Below are 14,655 nucleotides of genomic sequence, written 5' to 3'. Positions count from 1 at the left end.
TAAAGTTTCATAGGAAAAATGGTTTTTAAACTGTGTAAAATGACACTGCTGCAGTACAGGTTACTGCATTCCGAGTTCTGTATACATATTGTATACATTTCATGAAAACAGATAGCGTGGGGTCCCCCCTCCGAAGCCTCCTTAACCCCTTGTCCCCCATGCAGGCTGGGATAGCCAGAATGCGGAGTCCCGGCCACGTGGGGCTTCGCACCCTGAGCTATACCAGCCCGCATGGTCCATGGTATGGGGGGGCTCTGGAGGAGAGGGGCTGCCAACCTCCCCCTTTTACTCCAGAGCCTTTGTCCAATCCATGGACAAGGGGCTTTTCCCCACCTCCGGTGCCCCAGGAGAAGGTGGACGCCGACATCCTGGGGGGTTCATGGTGCCATCCGGGGGTCCCCTTTAACAAGCAGACTCCGGAAGCCGCCCCCTCCCCAGGAGAAATTAGTATAGGGGTACACGGTACCCCTTACCCATTTCAGCAGAGAGTTAAAAAAAGAAATAAAAACACGACAACGAAAAAAGTCCTTTATTGCTCTGGATTAACCAGGGATACTTACCTTGCAATAATCCCACGCCAATATCCTCAGGAGTGGTCCCAGGCACCCGCCCAACTCCCGGGGCTGAATGGCTATAGACAACCTCTGCAATCTGTATTGCATAAGCTAGAAACACGAAAATTGTTTGCTAAAACAAGAATTTTCGGCAAACAGTGTCATAAACAAAATGGCTGCTGGGGAATTCCCGTTCCCCGGAGGCCACCTCAGACTGTCAGATTGAGCGTTATTTCACATAAATAGGTGGGTCCAGGGGACCAGGGCACCTCCTGCTCTGGTCACATGGACCCACCGTCTATGTGAAAAATGGCTGGTTTCGCCACTCTAGTGTGGCCTCCAGCGTTCCGGGATTTCCCAGTGGCCATTTTGATCGCATCACTGTTTGCCGAAATGTCTTGTTTCAAAGGCAACAATTTCGTGTTCATAGCCTCTGCTATACAGATGCAGAGGCTGACTGTGACCATTCAGTGGCGGAATTTCGTCGGTGTGGGAGGGTGGTGAGATGTCCTAAGAGGATACTGGCGTGGGACCACTTCTAAGGATACTGGCGTGGGATTTTCGCAAAGTAAGTATCCCTGGTTAATTTAGAACAATAAAGGACTTTTTTCGTTGTCGTGTTTTTATTTCTTTTTTTAACTCTGCTGAAATGGGTAAGGGGTACCGTGTACCCCTATACTCATTTCTCCTGGGGAGGGGGCGGCTTCCGGGGTCCGCTTGTTAAAAGGGGAACCCCGGATGGCACCATAAACCCCCCAGGACGTCGGCGGCCCCCACCTCCTCCTGGGGCACCGGAGGTGGGGTAGAGCCCCTTGTCCATGGATTTGACAAGGGATCTGGGGGAGAGGGGAAGGTTGACCACCCCTCTCCTCCAGAGCCCCCACCCCCCATACTATGGACCATGCGGGCTGGTATAGCTCAGGGTGCGAAGCCCCACGTGGCCGGGACTCCGCGTTCTGGCTATCCCAGCCTGCATGGGAGACAAGGAGTTAAGGAGGCTTAGAAGGGGGGACCCCACGTTGTCTGTTTTCATGAAATGTATACAATATGTATACAGAACTCGGAATGCAGTAACCTGTACTGCAGCAGTGTCATTTTACACAGTTTAAAAACCATTTTTCCTATGAAACTTTGAAATCTATTTGCTCAAAAACTATAAGGTCTTTTCACAAAACTTTTCTTTTACCATGTTCCTACTCATCTGCTTAATATACATGCCAAATTTGGTGATGATAGCATGTACAGGGGCTTTACAATGAACTGCAGAAGTTGGCACTATTGACTTCAATAGAAATGCACTCGAAACATGAAAATTCGGAACACGAAATTCGGTTTTCGCATGCGGTACACGAAATTTAGACGAAATTGGAATTCAGCTGTTCCGATCAGCCCTAGACGCGATCACCTGCGCAGAAGCGTATTGCAAAAATACGCTTCCGCACAATGCATAAAACTTGCGTGGCTAACGTGACTTACGGTCCTCCGCAGGAACCGCGTGGTGACAAACGTATGCAGTCGCGTGAGGGATGCAGCAAACACGTCACTTCCGTCACATAAAGCCACACTGCGTCAGTATAAAAAAAATCTATGCGGATGTAGTCCCGTTTTTTTTTTTTTTGTTTTTTTTTTATGGGACCCGCCGGATGGGAGAAACCACTGTTAACAGTGACTCACATCTCCCCTCACACCCACATATCTACTTTTCATGACGGGTCAGTTGCTATTTATACCCCCATATTTCTGCAGTTTTCACCTTATGGCGAGATATTTAGTTTTACAACCCACACGTAGTTTTACAACCCCCAGGCTACACAGAGTCATTAAAGAAGTCTTGATCCTAAATATGTAGCCTAAATCTAATGAAAATTAGAAACGATGGCCCAAAACTGGCCAGGGCAATGCACCTGTGACTAATTTGCATAACCCCGCCTCCTCCTGATGCTACCCTTCTGTGGATCTATATCAATACATCATGTTTGTTTTCACATGTTGCGTTGCTTGTCAGGATCTGGACAAATACCGGGGGCTTGATTCACAAAAGAGTGCTAACTGTTAGCGCGGCCGTTTTCGCGCAAATTTTCACGTGTGCGCGCGATCGCGAATTTTCACGCGCAATTAAACGTTTTTGCACGCATCAAAATTGTTATAGTTTTTGCACGCAAACTTGCATTTGCGCGCAAAAACAATAGCGATTTCACGCGAAAATTTGCGTTTGCACGTGAAAACGTTTAATTGTGTGCGAAAATTCGCAATCACGCGCAAACGCGAAAATTCGCGCGAAAACGGCCGTGCTAACAGTTAGCACTCTTTTGTGAATCAAGTCCATGGTGTATATAATCTATATATGAATGAAATAATGATGGAGAAGGTACTTTTGTATTACGTGTCCAGCAGAGCGGCTGATGTAACTGAGCCTGTTATCGGGGCTCACCGCAGCTGAACGGCAAACTGCGGAAGGACGGCGTGGGACTTAGACGTGTTTATGGGGCGGGAGAACGCCCCGGGTAAATATCAGAGTTTTAGTATTGTTCGTCTCTGAGTCTCTTTAAAGTCCTTCGACAGGAAGTTGCAAGGTCTCCTGGGATTTGACCTCGAAAAAATGCAATATCCTTGCCTTTTTTGTATGCGATTTTCTAATGCAGTCACTGCGATTACAAGTTTCTAAAATCGCATCATACTACTGTGTACAATTCATCACAATTTTCATTATTTTTAAAAAGGCTTCGCAATTGAAAAAAATGCATGATGTTATAAGAACACAGCGCAACGCAGTCTGTTTGTAGAGGCCCTAATGCACTAATCCTTAATCTGCACTGACAGCTCATGTAAGGCTGGGTTCACATAGGACATAGCGTGAAACGCTGCGTTTTATGTCATGTTGTAAGTTAATGTTGTGTTCGGTGTTCGTGCGTTTGTGGTGCGTTTGCAATGCGTTTTCCATGTGTTTTAATGCGTTTGCATATACAAAACGCATATGCGTTCTGTATACGTTTTCCATGCATTTTTAGATTTCCATTCATGCAGATCACTTGGAAGACAGCAGGAAACCAAAATACAGCAAAAAAAAATATTTGGGGGAAAAAACGCATGAAAAACGCATACCATTGCGTTCCCATTGACTTTCATTTTGTGCGTTTTGTGGGTACGCATTACACACAGGTAGTGTTGCTCGGATAGTGCTTTTTAAAATCCGAATTGACCCCGATCCGGATACCTAGATATCCAGATCCTGTTCGGATATACGAATCTGGCCTTTTAGATATCCGCGTGAACGCGGATATCCGGTCGCATTATCCGCAGATATCCGGCCTATTCGGATATCTGGATAGAAAAACCGGAAGTGCCCTTTAAATAGCTTTAAAAGGGGTTTTGAGGGTAAATGAGGCATGTATCATCATTATTTTGCAAAGGGAAACACTAAGGGCCCATTTCCACTATCGCGAATTCGCATGCGTTTTTCGCATGCAAATTCACATAGCAATACAAGTGAATGGGACTGTTTCCACTTGTCAGGATTCCTTTGCGTTTTTCTGTGCAGAAAAAATTCGCATGGCAGAGCCATCAGAATTCGCATACTGCTATGCGAATCGCATACAATGTATTTAATAGGGAATTCGCATGAGGATTGAGTATGCGAATTTCCATGCGAATTTTCATGCAAATTCGCATAGAAACAATGGAAAAGCACACCAGCACTGCCATGGTTAAATTCGCATGCATCGTCATCCATGCGAATTCGCATGAAAATTCGCATGGACCCGCGTGCGAAATTCGCATCCGCATGCAAATTTTTACAGCGGCGATTCGCACCGCACAAGTGGAAATGCAGCCTAATTGATGATGTGGGAACTTCGAATCCCCCCCCCCCTGTCAATTAACATTAGGCCTAGATTCCAGACAGCGGTCGTGCAGCCCACATTGTGTCCAAAGTCCAACCGCACAACTGGGACATGACAGTTTTCAGCCAAGACACCTCCAAAAAATGATGCTGCAATTGTGTTTTGGGTTAAATATATGTGGTATCAGTGGCCTGTGGCACCCTGTCCTGGAGGTGGGAGCTGCACAGGCAGTAGGAGCAGGGCAATGCAGCAGCAGCAGGTGACTGTAACGTGTGCCAGGAGCATGACGGACATGGCACTTGCCAAGTGGCACTTGTCACGTGGCACTTGGCAAGTGTCACGTGTCACGTGGCACTTGCCAAGTGTCATGTGGCACTTGGCAGGCACGTGTCACATGGCACTTGCCAAGTGCCATGTGACAAGTGCCAGGTGCCATGTGACACGTGACAAGTGGCAAGTGCCACGTGACAAGTGCCACTTGGCAAGTGCCACGTCCGTCATGCTCCTGGCACACGTTACAGTCACCTGCTGCTGCTGCATTGCCCTGCTCCTACTGCCTGTGCAGCTCCCACCTCCAGGACAGGGTGCCACAGGCCACTGATACCACATATATTTAACCCAAAACACAATTGCAGCATCATTTTTTGGAGGTGTCTTGGCTGAAAACTGTCATGCCCCAGTTGTGCGGTTGGACTTTGGACACAATGTGGGCTGCACGACCGCTGTCTGGAATCTAGAGGAGAAGACACTAGTGCACACTAACACATTAAAGAATTAACAATAGTGGAGTGATAGTTAAGGGGTTAATCACTGAGCTTATCACTGTGTACAGCCCTTGGCCCAGCAGCAGCACTGCAGCTGTGCAGCACACACTCTAACTGTCACACTCTGAGACATCAGTCAAGCTAATTAACGATTACTATAGAGTAGTGAAGGGGTTAATCAATGAACAGCTTTAGGTTTATAACTGTGTACAGGCAGCCCTTGCTAGGCCACCAGCATTGGAGCATGTCTCCCAGGAAGCATTTAGCAAGCCAGAACGATCTGTCTCATCATGGCAGCCCTCCTTGTTATACAGGGGGGCCTGGCCAGGGTTCCTTTCTGTGATTGGGTGCCAGGGCTTAGGCTAGGAGGCCTCTGATTGGTTCAATGAGGTCAGGTGGGGCTGGCCAGGGTTCCCCTCTGTGATTAGTTGCTAGGGCTTCTCCTGGGAGCCCTCTGATTGACTCCAGGATGTCATCACCTTAGTTACAGTATTTCGGATCCGGATATCCGTGGATATCCGCAGATATCCGGGTCATGCGTCAAACTATCCGCAGATAGCTATCCGGATTTCTATAGCTATCCGGGATCCGGAATCTGATCCGGATAGCGTAAAAATGGTCGGATATCCGGGTTACTCGGATATCCGGAGTCTGGATGAGCATCACTGTCCGGTACTCCCTCCACAAGAATCCTGGTCTGACCTAAGGTCACCCTCGCTAAACAATGATGAAAGCAATGGGCTGACCAGCTTGTTAGCTGACCAGTGGCCCAATTAATCTGAGGGGAGTGAAGGTGTAACCAAGGCATGCCAAGGATGATAGTGGAGGTTGTCATGTGTAACACAAAAAAATGCAACTTCTCCCTATGCAGCACCCCTATAGTGACTCCCACCTCTGGTGTCTGAGACAGAGGACGGCTACGTTGCAGGGGGGAATCATCCACTGCCGTAACCTGGATAGGTGGTGTTACCGGGGTGAGCGGAATACCCAATTTTTTAGCAAATTCGTAATCCATAAAATTAGCCGCTGAGCCCGAATCAACGAAGGCCTCAGTGACTTCAGATTTATCTTCCCCTGCAATTGTACTAGGAAGGAGCAACCTTTTATCATCTAGGGGTAAAAGTTGTACGCCTAGGGTTGACCGGCCAATCTGTATTGACTCGGGTGGAGGCGAAACGGGAGGAGGTGGAGTCAAAGGAGGCGCAGCGTAGGACACCATCTGTACATGGTTTCTACCCCGGGTCTGTCTCTGATAGCGTAGCCTACGGTCGATCCTGATGGCTGATAAATGGCCTCATCAATGGTCTTAGATTCAGGCTGACTTAACATAAGATCAGAGACCTCATCTGACAATCCTGATAAGAAACAGTCTAACAGGGCAAAGGTGTCCCACCTGGCTGATACTGACCACCTTCTGAATTCAGCAGCATACAATTGACCGGACTCTTGCCTTGACGTAATAACTTGAGCTTCCGCTCAGAAGTCGAGGCAATGTCTGGATCATCGTAAATTATTGCCATAGCTTTAAAAAATTCATCTACAGAGGTTAGGGCTAAGTCTCCAGCGGGTAGACTGTACGCCCAGGTCTGAGAATCGCCTGATAACAAAGTCTTAATAAATGTGACCCTTTGGGCCATGGTTCCTGAAGATCTAGGTCTCAACTCAAAGTATGATAACACTCTACTCCTAAAATTTCGGAAATCAGATCTGTGACCAAAACATTTTTCAGGTACAGGCATACGTATGTCTGTGCTAGGAGGAGATCGCACTTCGTCCACAGCCGTCTGGAGGGTTTGTAAAGACCCGGACAAAGCGTCAATTAATGCCCAATGATTACCCAGCACTTGGTTGATGGTATCCACCGAAGTGGTAAGTGCGCCCAGACGGTCGGTGTGTGCGTCCATTTTCATTTTTGGTCTGGCGTTCTGTAACGATCGGTGTAACACAGAGAGGATCTGATCATCGGTGATCTGCAGTATCACCGAAAATACAGATATATACCCGATTATTGATGATCTGCAGTATCACCGATAATCTATATATATAATAGAGTAAGTGCCTCAACCTTCGAGCAAGAAGAAGAAGTACTTTGCATGAGAAAATGTATGCGTGCTCAATCACCAAGTTTTAGGCTTCTTTTCCACGGACTGTTGAGCTGTGTGCTCAGCAAGCAGTTACCAGGCAGCAGCAAGCAGTTACCAGGCAGCAGCAAGCAGTTACCAGGCAGCAGCAAGCAGTTACCAGGCAGCAGCAAGCAGTTACCAGGCAGCAGTGAGCAGATACCAGGCAGCAACAAGCAGTTTCCAGGCAGCAGCAAGCTGTTACCAGGCAGTAGTGAGCAGTTGTAAGAGTTTGAGAGGCATGTTACTGCCTATTAACTGTCCGTGGAAAAGAGGCCTACCCTAGCAAGTCTGGCTTTGCAAATCTGGCCTAATTGGCTATTCATGAGGCAATGCTCATGCAAATATGCATTTGCTTTTGCATGCCAAACTATGCAGAGTCAAAAAACCAATACTGCAAAGCGGTCGCCCTGCTACATGCCAGTGATGAGCGAAAATGCAAAAATTTGTTTCGATAAATTTGTACCGAATTTTTGCCTAATTTCGTTTTGACAGGCAAATTTTCCATCCAATTTTTTCACGTTAATTTTCGCCTACGGCCAGTCATTTTCACATTACTTGCGTATGATTGCGGACATTTTCCACATAAGGGCATTAGCGCCCGCATTCAGAGAAGTTTCTTGCGCATTATTGCGGGCATTTTTCCATATAAACGTCCGCATAGATTGAATTTCCATGCGGATTATTGTGGACATTTTTCCGCATAAGGGCATAAGCATCCGCATACAATGAATTTTCGATGCTGGTCGAAAACGCAAATATTTCTGAAGATTTTCGTGAAAATTCGCCAAAAAACGAAAACGGGATTTTTGAGGCGAAAATTCGCAAGCAACACTGCTACATGCTACATTAGCACTATCCAGGAGCGCCACGGGGAGGATTCCCAATGCCCCCCCTTTTATACAACGGGGGGGACCACAGGGTCCCAGGCTCTCTCACTGCCTGGGAACCACAGCGACACCCCAGACGGGGAGGCGCAGGCGACCCCCCCCCCAAGCGTGGCCAGCGTCGGGGAGAGCCGTCCACACCCACCTCCCAATATTAAAAACAGGCACTTACCGTAACGTCCATTGCGTTCTGCTACATGCGCATTAACTTGGGGGCACCACATGAGAAAGGAGTGAAGCATGGGTCACCCCGAGCTTTAGAGCTCAGGGCTGGCTCACATACAGCACTCCAGAGGGGGGGGGGGAGGACAGGTGCAGACAACTCACTCCAGGGCTCACACCACCGGAGCAAGCCATCCACCACCTGCCTCCAAAGGATACAAACTGCAAAAAATGCTTTCCATGAGAAAATTAATGCGCATGTAGCAGAAGGCAATGGACGTTAAGGTAAGTGCCCGTTTTTAATATTGGGAGGTGGGTGCAGACGGCTCTCCCTGGCGCTGGCCACGCTTGGGGGGGGGTCGCCTGCGGCAACTAGCCTCCCCCTCCGGGGTGCCGCTGTGGTTCCCGCGGTCCCTCCGGTTGTATAAAAAGGGGGCATTGGGAATCCTCCCTGTGGCGCTCCTGGATAGTGCTAATGTAGCATGTAGCAGTGTTGCTTGCGAATTTTCGCCTAAGTCATTTTCGCATCGAAAATCCTGTTTTCGTTTTTTGGCGAATTTTCACGAAAATCTTCAGAAATATTTGTGTTTTCGACCAGCATCGAAAATTCATTGTATGCGGATGCTTATGCCCTTATGCGGAAAAATGTCCACAATAATCCGCATGGAGATATAGACTATGAATGTATTTTGTAGGTACTGATCTTTTGCAGGAACGGATCTTTTGCAGATAATGATCTTTTGAATGTGTACAGCAACTTTGTGTGCAGCATCTTGCAAATATTTCTATCTAATGGGGAGTGCAGCTCAATAGAATAGACTGTGTAGGTGTGGCTCTGATACTACATGGAAGGGGGTAAAATTGGTCTGTGATCTTTCATTTTTCCAAAGACTTTTATCTGATGTGTGTACCCACCTTTGTTCTTCTTGCTTCAAGGTTGAGGCACGTACTCTATTAGATAGATAGAAGATGCGGCGTATGCTACGACGCGGGACGGCTAGTCAGATATATTACTAACCTCTGGACACGTGAGTAATATGAGTGTTTGGTGCAACAGTGATACTTTGAGGAGAGCACCCGTATAGAGGGTGCAAGGCAGTAAGAGATACTGCTCAGAGAACAGATTCCTTCCAATGGCCTGATGCTCCCCAAGGGGCGGAGCCAGGCTGAGAGTGGGAAGGACCAGAGAGTGAGTGACACCAATGGTGAAGTGTCACTGACAGGTCTGTGAACTATCTCCAAACAGGGAAGATAGTTCTCGAGGTCGGACAGGCCAGGTCGGCAACAGACAGACAGATCAGGTACAGAGACAGGAGACAGATACGGACTCTTAAGACAAGCAGGGTTCAGCAACAGAGTATCAGATATAGCGAAGTACCAAATCAGAGATCAAGAGAGTGGTCAGGAAAGCAGAAAGTCATAACAGATAATAACAATGCCTAGTCTTAGGTGTGAGCTCCGTGATCATCAACACCCTGGAACTAGTCTGATATATAACAGAGTGATAATACAGTTCCCTAGTCTTGGGTGTGAGTTCCTTGATCATCAACACCCTGGAACTAGTCTGAAGTATAACAGAATGGTAATACAGTTCCCTAGTCTTGGGTGTGAGTTCCTTGATCATCAACACCCTGGAACTAGTCTGAAGTGATAACACAGAAAATATCACAGATACTGACAAGGTCTGAGTGCTACCACGTAGTGATCGCAACGCCAGACACCAGAGAAATGACCAGCACCCAGTATATATACACAAGCGCTCTCCGGCGCCTCCCCTAAGTGCTGGACCAATGAAACCTGATAGAATTGTCAGCTGATCGGCTGGATCAGCTGACACCCTTCTGACTGTCATAAAGGCTCTGCCTCTCAGCGCGCGTCCTTCTGAACCTGTGTGGACTATCAGTCCCAGCCACACCAGGCATGTGTTGTAATGTATCTGCTGGTTTGAACGCGGGGCCAGCCGCACCGCTGTCAGAGCATGCGGCGGTTTCCCCGCGTTCAGCCATACTGCTAGTGGTAGGCCCATGCGTGCAAACCGCCGCGTCGGACGCGGAATCCGCCGCCTTGTTCACTGGGCATGCGGCGGTTTCTCCGCGCTCCGTCAGGCTAGTGGATGCAGGCCCATGCGCGCAAGCTGCCATGTTGGACACGGAATTAGCCGCCTTACTCTGAGTACTCGCGGCGGCTTTTCCGCGTTTTCTCACAGTTGTACTGTTCAATGCAGTGCAAAGCTATAGGACAACGATCTGCCAATGCTCTTGCCCTGCCCACAATTGATTAAAATTTTCCATCCTGTCTGGTCGATATCTTGGACAAAATCAATCAAAAATCGATCGATCTGACATTTTGGGGAGTCGATTTCCAGCAGATGAATTTAATATGCTAGAAATCTAATGTGAAAATCGATGAGTGTATGAGAACCTTAACCGCATGAATTATCTCTGTATCTGTCTTATCTCACTACTCATATAATCGTGTCTATTTGTCTCATAATATATCTCTCTTCTGATAGCTGAAGTGAGTAATAACGAAGTGTTAGGAACTGACTGGAATTCTCTTCAGTCCCTGTTGACCTTCCCACGATGGAAGAGACTTTACCCAGTAGTGGAGTCTAGGTGACCACGGGTCTTCACCCACACCCCCTTGAGGGGGATGCAGGACCACACTCCCAGGAGGGGAATGTGGAACTTCGCTGCCTAGTGCCCTACCAGGTCACTACTGGGATCGTCTCAGCAAGTGGTTGGGAGAACAGAGAAACTAATTGTGGAGCAAGCGTGGTCAGACAAGATCCGGAAGTCCAGGCAAACAGAGATCAGCAGTAGTTGGGGGTCACAAGCCAGGGGTCAGGGCAGGCGGCAGACAACGGTAATCCAGAAGACAAGCCAAAGGTCAGGGCAGGCGGCAGACAACGGTAATCCAGAAGACAAGCCAAAGGTCAGGGCAGGCGGAGATCAGGAGTAGTCGGGGTCACAAGCCGGGGTCACAACAGGAGATCAAATCAGAATATCAGTAGAACTGGAACAACGGTTCACCAACAGGCTAACCAAACTGATCAGAACGAGCAGCACTGCAGTTAGGGGCAGTGCTGCTTTTATACTGTGTATTGGCGCCGAAATTAGCGCTCTGCGCATGTGCAGAGCGCGCGCACCCGTTTGCGCATGCGTGCGCGCGCATAACTATGCGCGCACGCGCGCGCACAGTACTGTGCGCACCGCGCGTAGCGCCAAACGCCGTGCAGGATGAAGGACTACAAGGACCAGAGAGCCCCCGCGCGTGCGCACTAGAGGACGCCCCCGAGAGCTCCGAGGAGGACCCCGATGGTGAGTATGACACGAAGTGAGATCATTTATACGTTTTGTAAGTCAGATACTACGACATAGTTAGACACGTTATCAAAATATCCAGTGACAGGACACGGGCATTGCTAGGATCCTAGAGGCCCGTTCACATTATCAAACGCAGATGGCCATGTGTTCGGAATGCAATGCGTATGAAAATACGCCATCTGCGTTTGCATGCGTTGCATGGCTGATCCCATTCACTTAAAGTGAATAGGTCAGCTGCATGTTTTAGGAAAAAATGCATGCAACATGGGTACGCGCACAGCACTTGTACAGAACGCATGCAGTGTGAACATCAGACAGTGCAGTCTATGCACTTCTGATTTTCGCACACGTTGCTGAAATACGGACAGCAACGCATGCAGTGTGAACGAGGCCTTAGAGATCCGGGGGAACTTATGGGCACTCCAGCCGAAAAAATGGGTGGGACTCCTGTGTTGGCTGGTCTGGCTTTCTGCTGGGTGGGCTGGCCTGCTTCCAGGCTATCTGGCAGCTACTCCATAGCATTCCCTGACCTTCTGGTGGACCACCTCCCATGCACCCATCATGGCACCCAACATGCCCCCATAGAGGCTTCGCCGCACCCAGCATACCCCCATTGATACATCACAGCTCCCAAGCTCTGACTCTGCCTAGGGGACATCCGGGCCACCCCAGATTAGATCTGTGGCACATGCCACGGATCTTTGGGACTAGCAACGCCCCTGACAGGACATACAGTATTGGGGACTCAAGGAGGTTTAATCCCAGTAATAAGGCAGTAATATAGTTGTAGAGGAGGCTGTGCTCACTCAGTGCCAGACAATAGCCTGAGGCGTGTACACATACTAGCACTTGTGGGAACAGGGAGGGCCATACTGTTTACTCTGGGATAAAACGTTGCTACGCTCGGTTATTTGGATCTGTATAATTGTGTTGACTTATGTGATCCGTACATAGCAGCCCTTTGTTGTGTCATTAGAGGGATATCTCTGAAGTGTCTGTTTAAAATACAACAAGCAGTCAGCAGTCACTGAATTGTGTAACACTAGAGGCATCACTTAATCCCGGCTGTCACTCCACCTGCGCAATATGCCTCTCACAACACTGATCCCTGACTGGGCTGACGCCGGTGATATTTGCAGCAAGGCCGCCTAGAGACGTAAGACCGCCACGTGGATGCAAGATAATGTGGCATTGGTGCAATCTGATCTCCATCATTCCAGACTGTGGCTGCTCAATAAACATTAACGCTCAGCTCGGGCAAGCGTTTCCATTTCTATGCGTATACAGTATATATGCCCACGGGAAATGACTCATTGTTGGTACAATAGTGTTTAGACGAAGCATCAACACTCACTGGGAGGGCAAGAAAAGCATTGAAATACTCCAGGAAAAGGTCTTCGTAGATGAGGGTTTCTTCCAACTCTTCCTCCTGGATCTCTGAAGCTGAAGAGGGACAGAGGAAGCGAAACGTGTTAGTCACAGGTAATATACTTGTCAAGAGGGACTGGGGAGCAAAACACTTCATCGGTACAGGGAATATGCAGTTTGAGAAGGACAAAGGGAACAAAACACGCCAGTCACAGGGAATAAATAACTGAAGAGGGAAAGAGGGAGCGAAACGTGTTAGAGGGAATATATAGCTGAAGAGTGTGAAATGTGTCAGTCACAGAGAATATATAGCTGAAGAGAGACACAGATGGTAAAACAAATCAGTCGCCGCAGGGCATATATAGCTGAAGAGGGGCACAGGGCGAAACGCATTAGCCTCGGAATATATACAGTGCTGCAAATCTGGCAAATCTTGACTTAAAGTTACTTTTATTCAACCAGCAAGTACATTTTTTTGATGGGACATGACATAGGTGTCTCCCAAAATTTTTCTTTCTTAGCTTTTATTTCTCAGCTTTTATTTACATTTGAGCAAAAAAAGGGCAGTCCACAATTATTCATACCCTTCTCAGTAATCAATAGAAAAGCCTATATATTGGCTATTACAGCAATCAAACGCTTCCTATAATTGCAGACCAGCTTTTTGCATGTCTCCACAGGTATTTTTGCCCATTCATCTTTAGCAATGAGCTCCAAATCTTTCAGGTTGGAGAGTCTTCTTGCCATCACCCTGATCTTTAGCTCCCTCCACAGATTCTCAGTTGGATTCAAGTCAGGACTCTGGCTGGGCCACTCCAAAACGTTAATGTTGTTGTCTGCTAACCATTTCTTCACCACTTTTGCTGTGTATGGGGTCATTGTCATGCTGAAATGTCCACTGGTGCCCAAGGCCAAGTTTCTCTGCAGACTGTCTGATATTGTCATTGAGAATCCTAATGTATTGCTCATTTTTCATGGTGCCATTTACTGTGATTAGGTTCCCTGGTCCATTGGCTGAAAAACACCCAAACCAATAGAAGGAGCGCAAGGGATAAATATTTAAAATTTCATACCTTTATTTATAAATGATTTCATCAGAGAAATGTCCTCAAATAGCTTCCCCATGCATCACCCACACTACACACACATACATGGCAGTTGTGCGGTGCCTTTAAAAATTTAGTTGTAAAAAACTTGTACAAAAATAATCTCTATTCAAATGATCCAGTTCCTAAAGGAGTTGTGCACAAGTGTCCAGTATCTATACAATCACTGATGCCCCTTGGAACGGACAGATAGTTATGATGTATACGAAGGAAGGGATAAACTTGGTATTTTCAACCGATAACTGATTGTATATCACCTGTACTTGTTGATGATTCAATGTCCCCCTCACTCCGATATCCAAATTTGCCCGAGCTCTGCAGGACTCGGTTGACCCGATATACTTCCACTGCCGCAACTGTTGTGAGGGGCTCCTTCTATATATATAATTGTGCAAATATTCAATCAGTGGAATCGGGGGTAATTCACTGAAAATTAGGTGGCAGCAGGTGGGAAGGTTTATTTATAGTATCACAACGTATAAAGAAAGCAGCGCCATACAGTTTTTTATTGGACCCCCAAACCATTAGG

General features: G+C 47.6%; 1 protein-coding gene across 2 annotated transcripts in view; it reads right to left on the bottom strand.

Annotated features, from left to right (window-relative positions):
- LOC137504360 (uncharacterized) overlaps positions 1-14,655 on the bottom strand; it is a 115,179-nt gene that overhangs the window by 76,492 nt on the left and 24,032 nt on the right. For both annotated transcript variants that reach the window (XM_068232671.1, XM_068232677.1), the window contains exon 2: positions 13,007-13,095. In XM_068232671.1, the coding sequence (XP_068088772.1) occupies positions 13,007-13,095 (89 nt within the window). The remainder of the gene's footprint in view (positions 1-13,006; positions 13,096-14,655) is intronic.

Source organism: Hyperolius riggenbachi, chromosome 4 (genome assembly GCF_040937935.1).
Source record: "Hyperolius riggenbachi isolate aHypRig1 chromosome 4, aHypRig1.pri, whole genome shotgun sequence".
Lineage (NCBI taxonomy): Eukaryota > Metazoa > Chordata > Amphibia > Anura > Hyperoliidae > Hyperolius > Hyperolius riggenbachi.
Note: the sequence above shows the minus strand (reverse complement) of the source record. Positions and strands in the feature narration are given on the sequence as shown.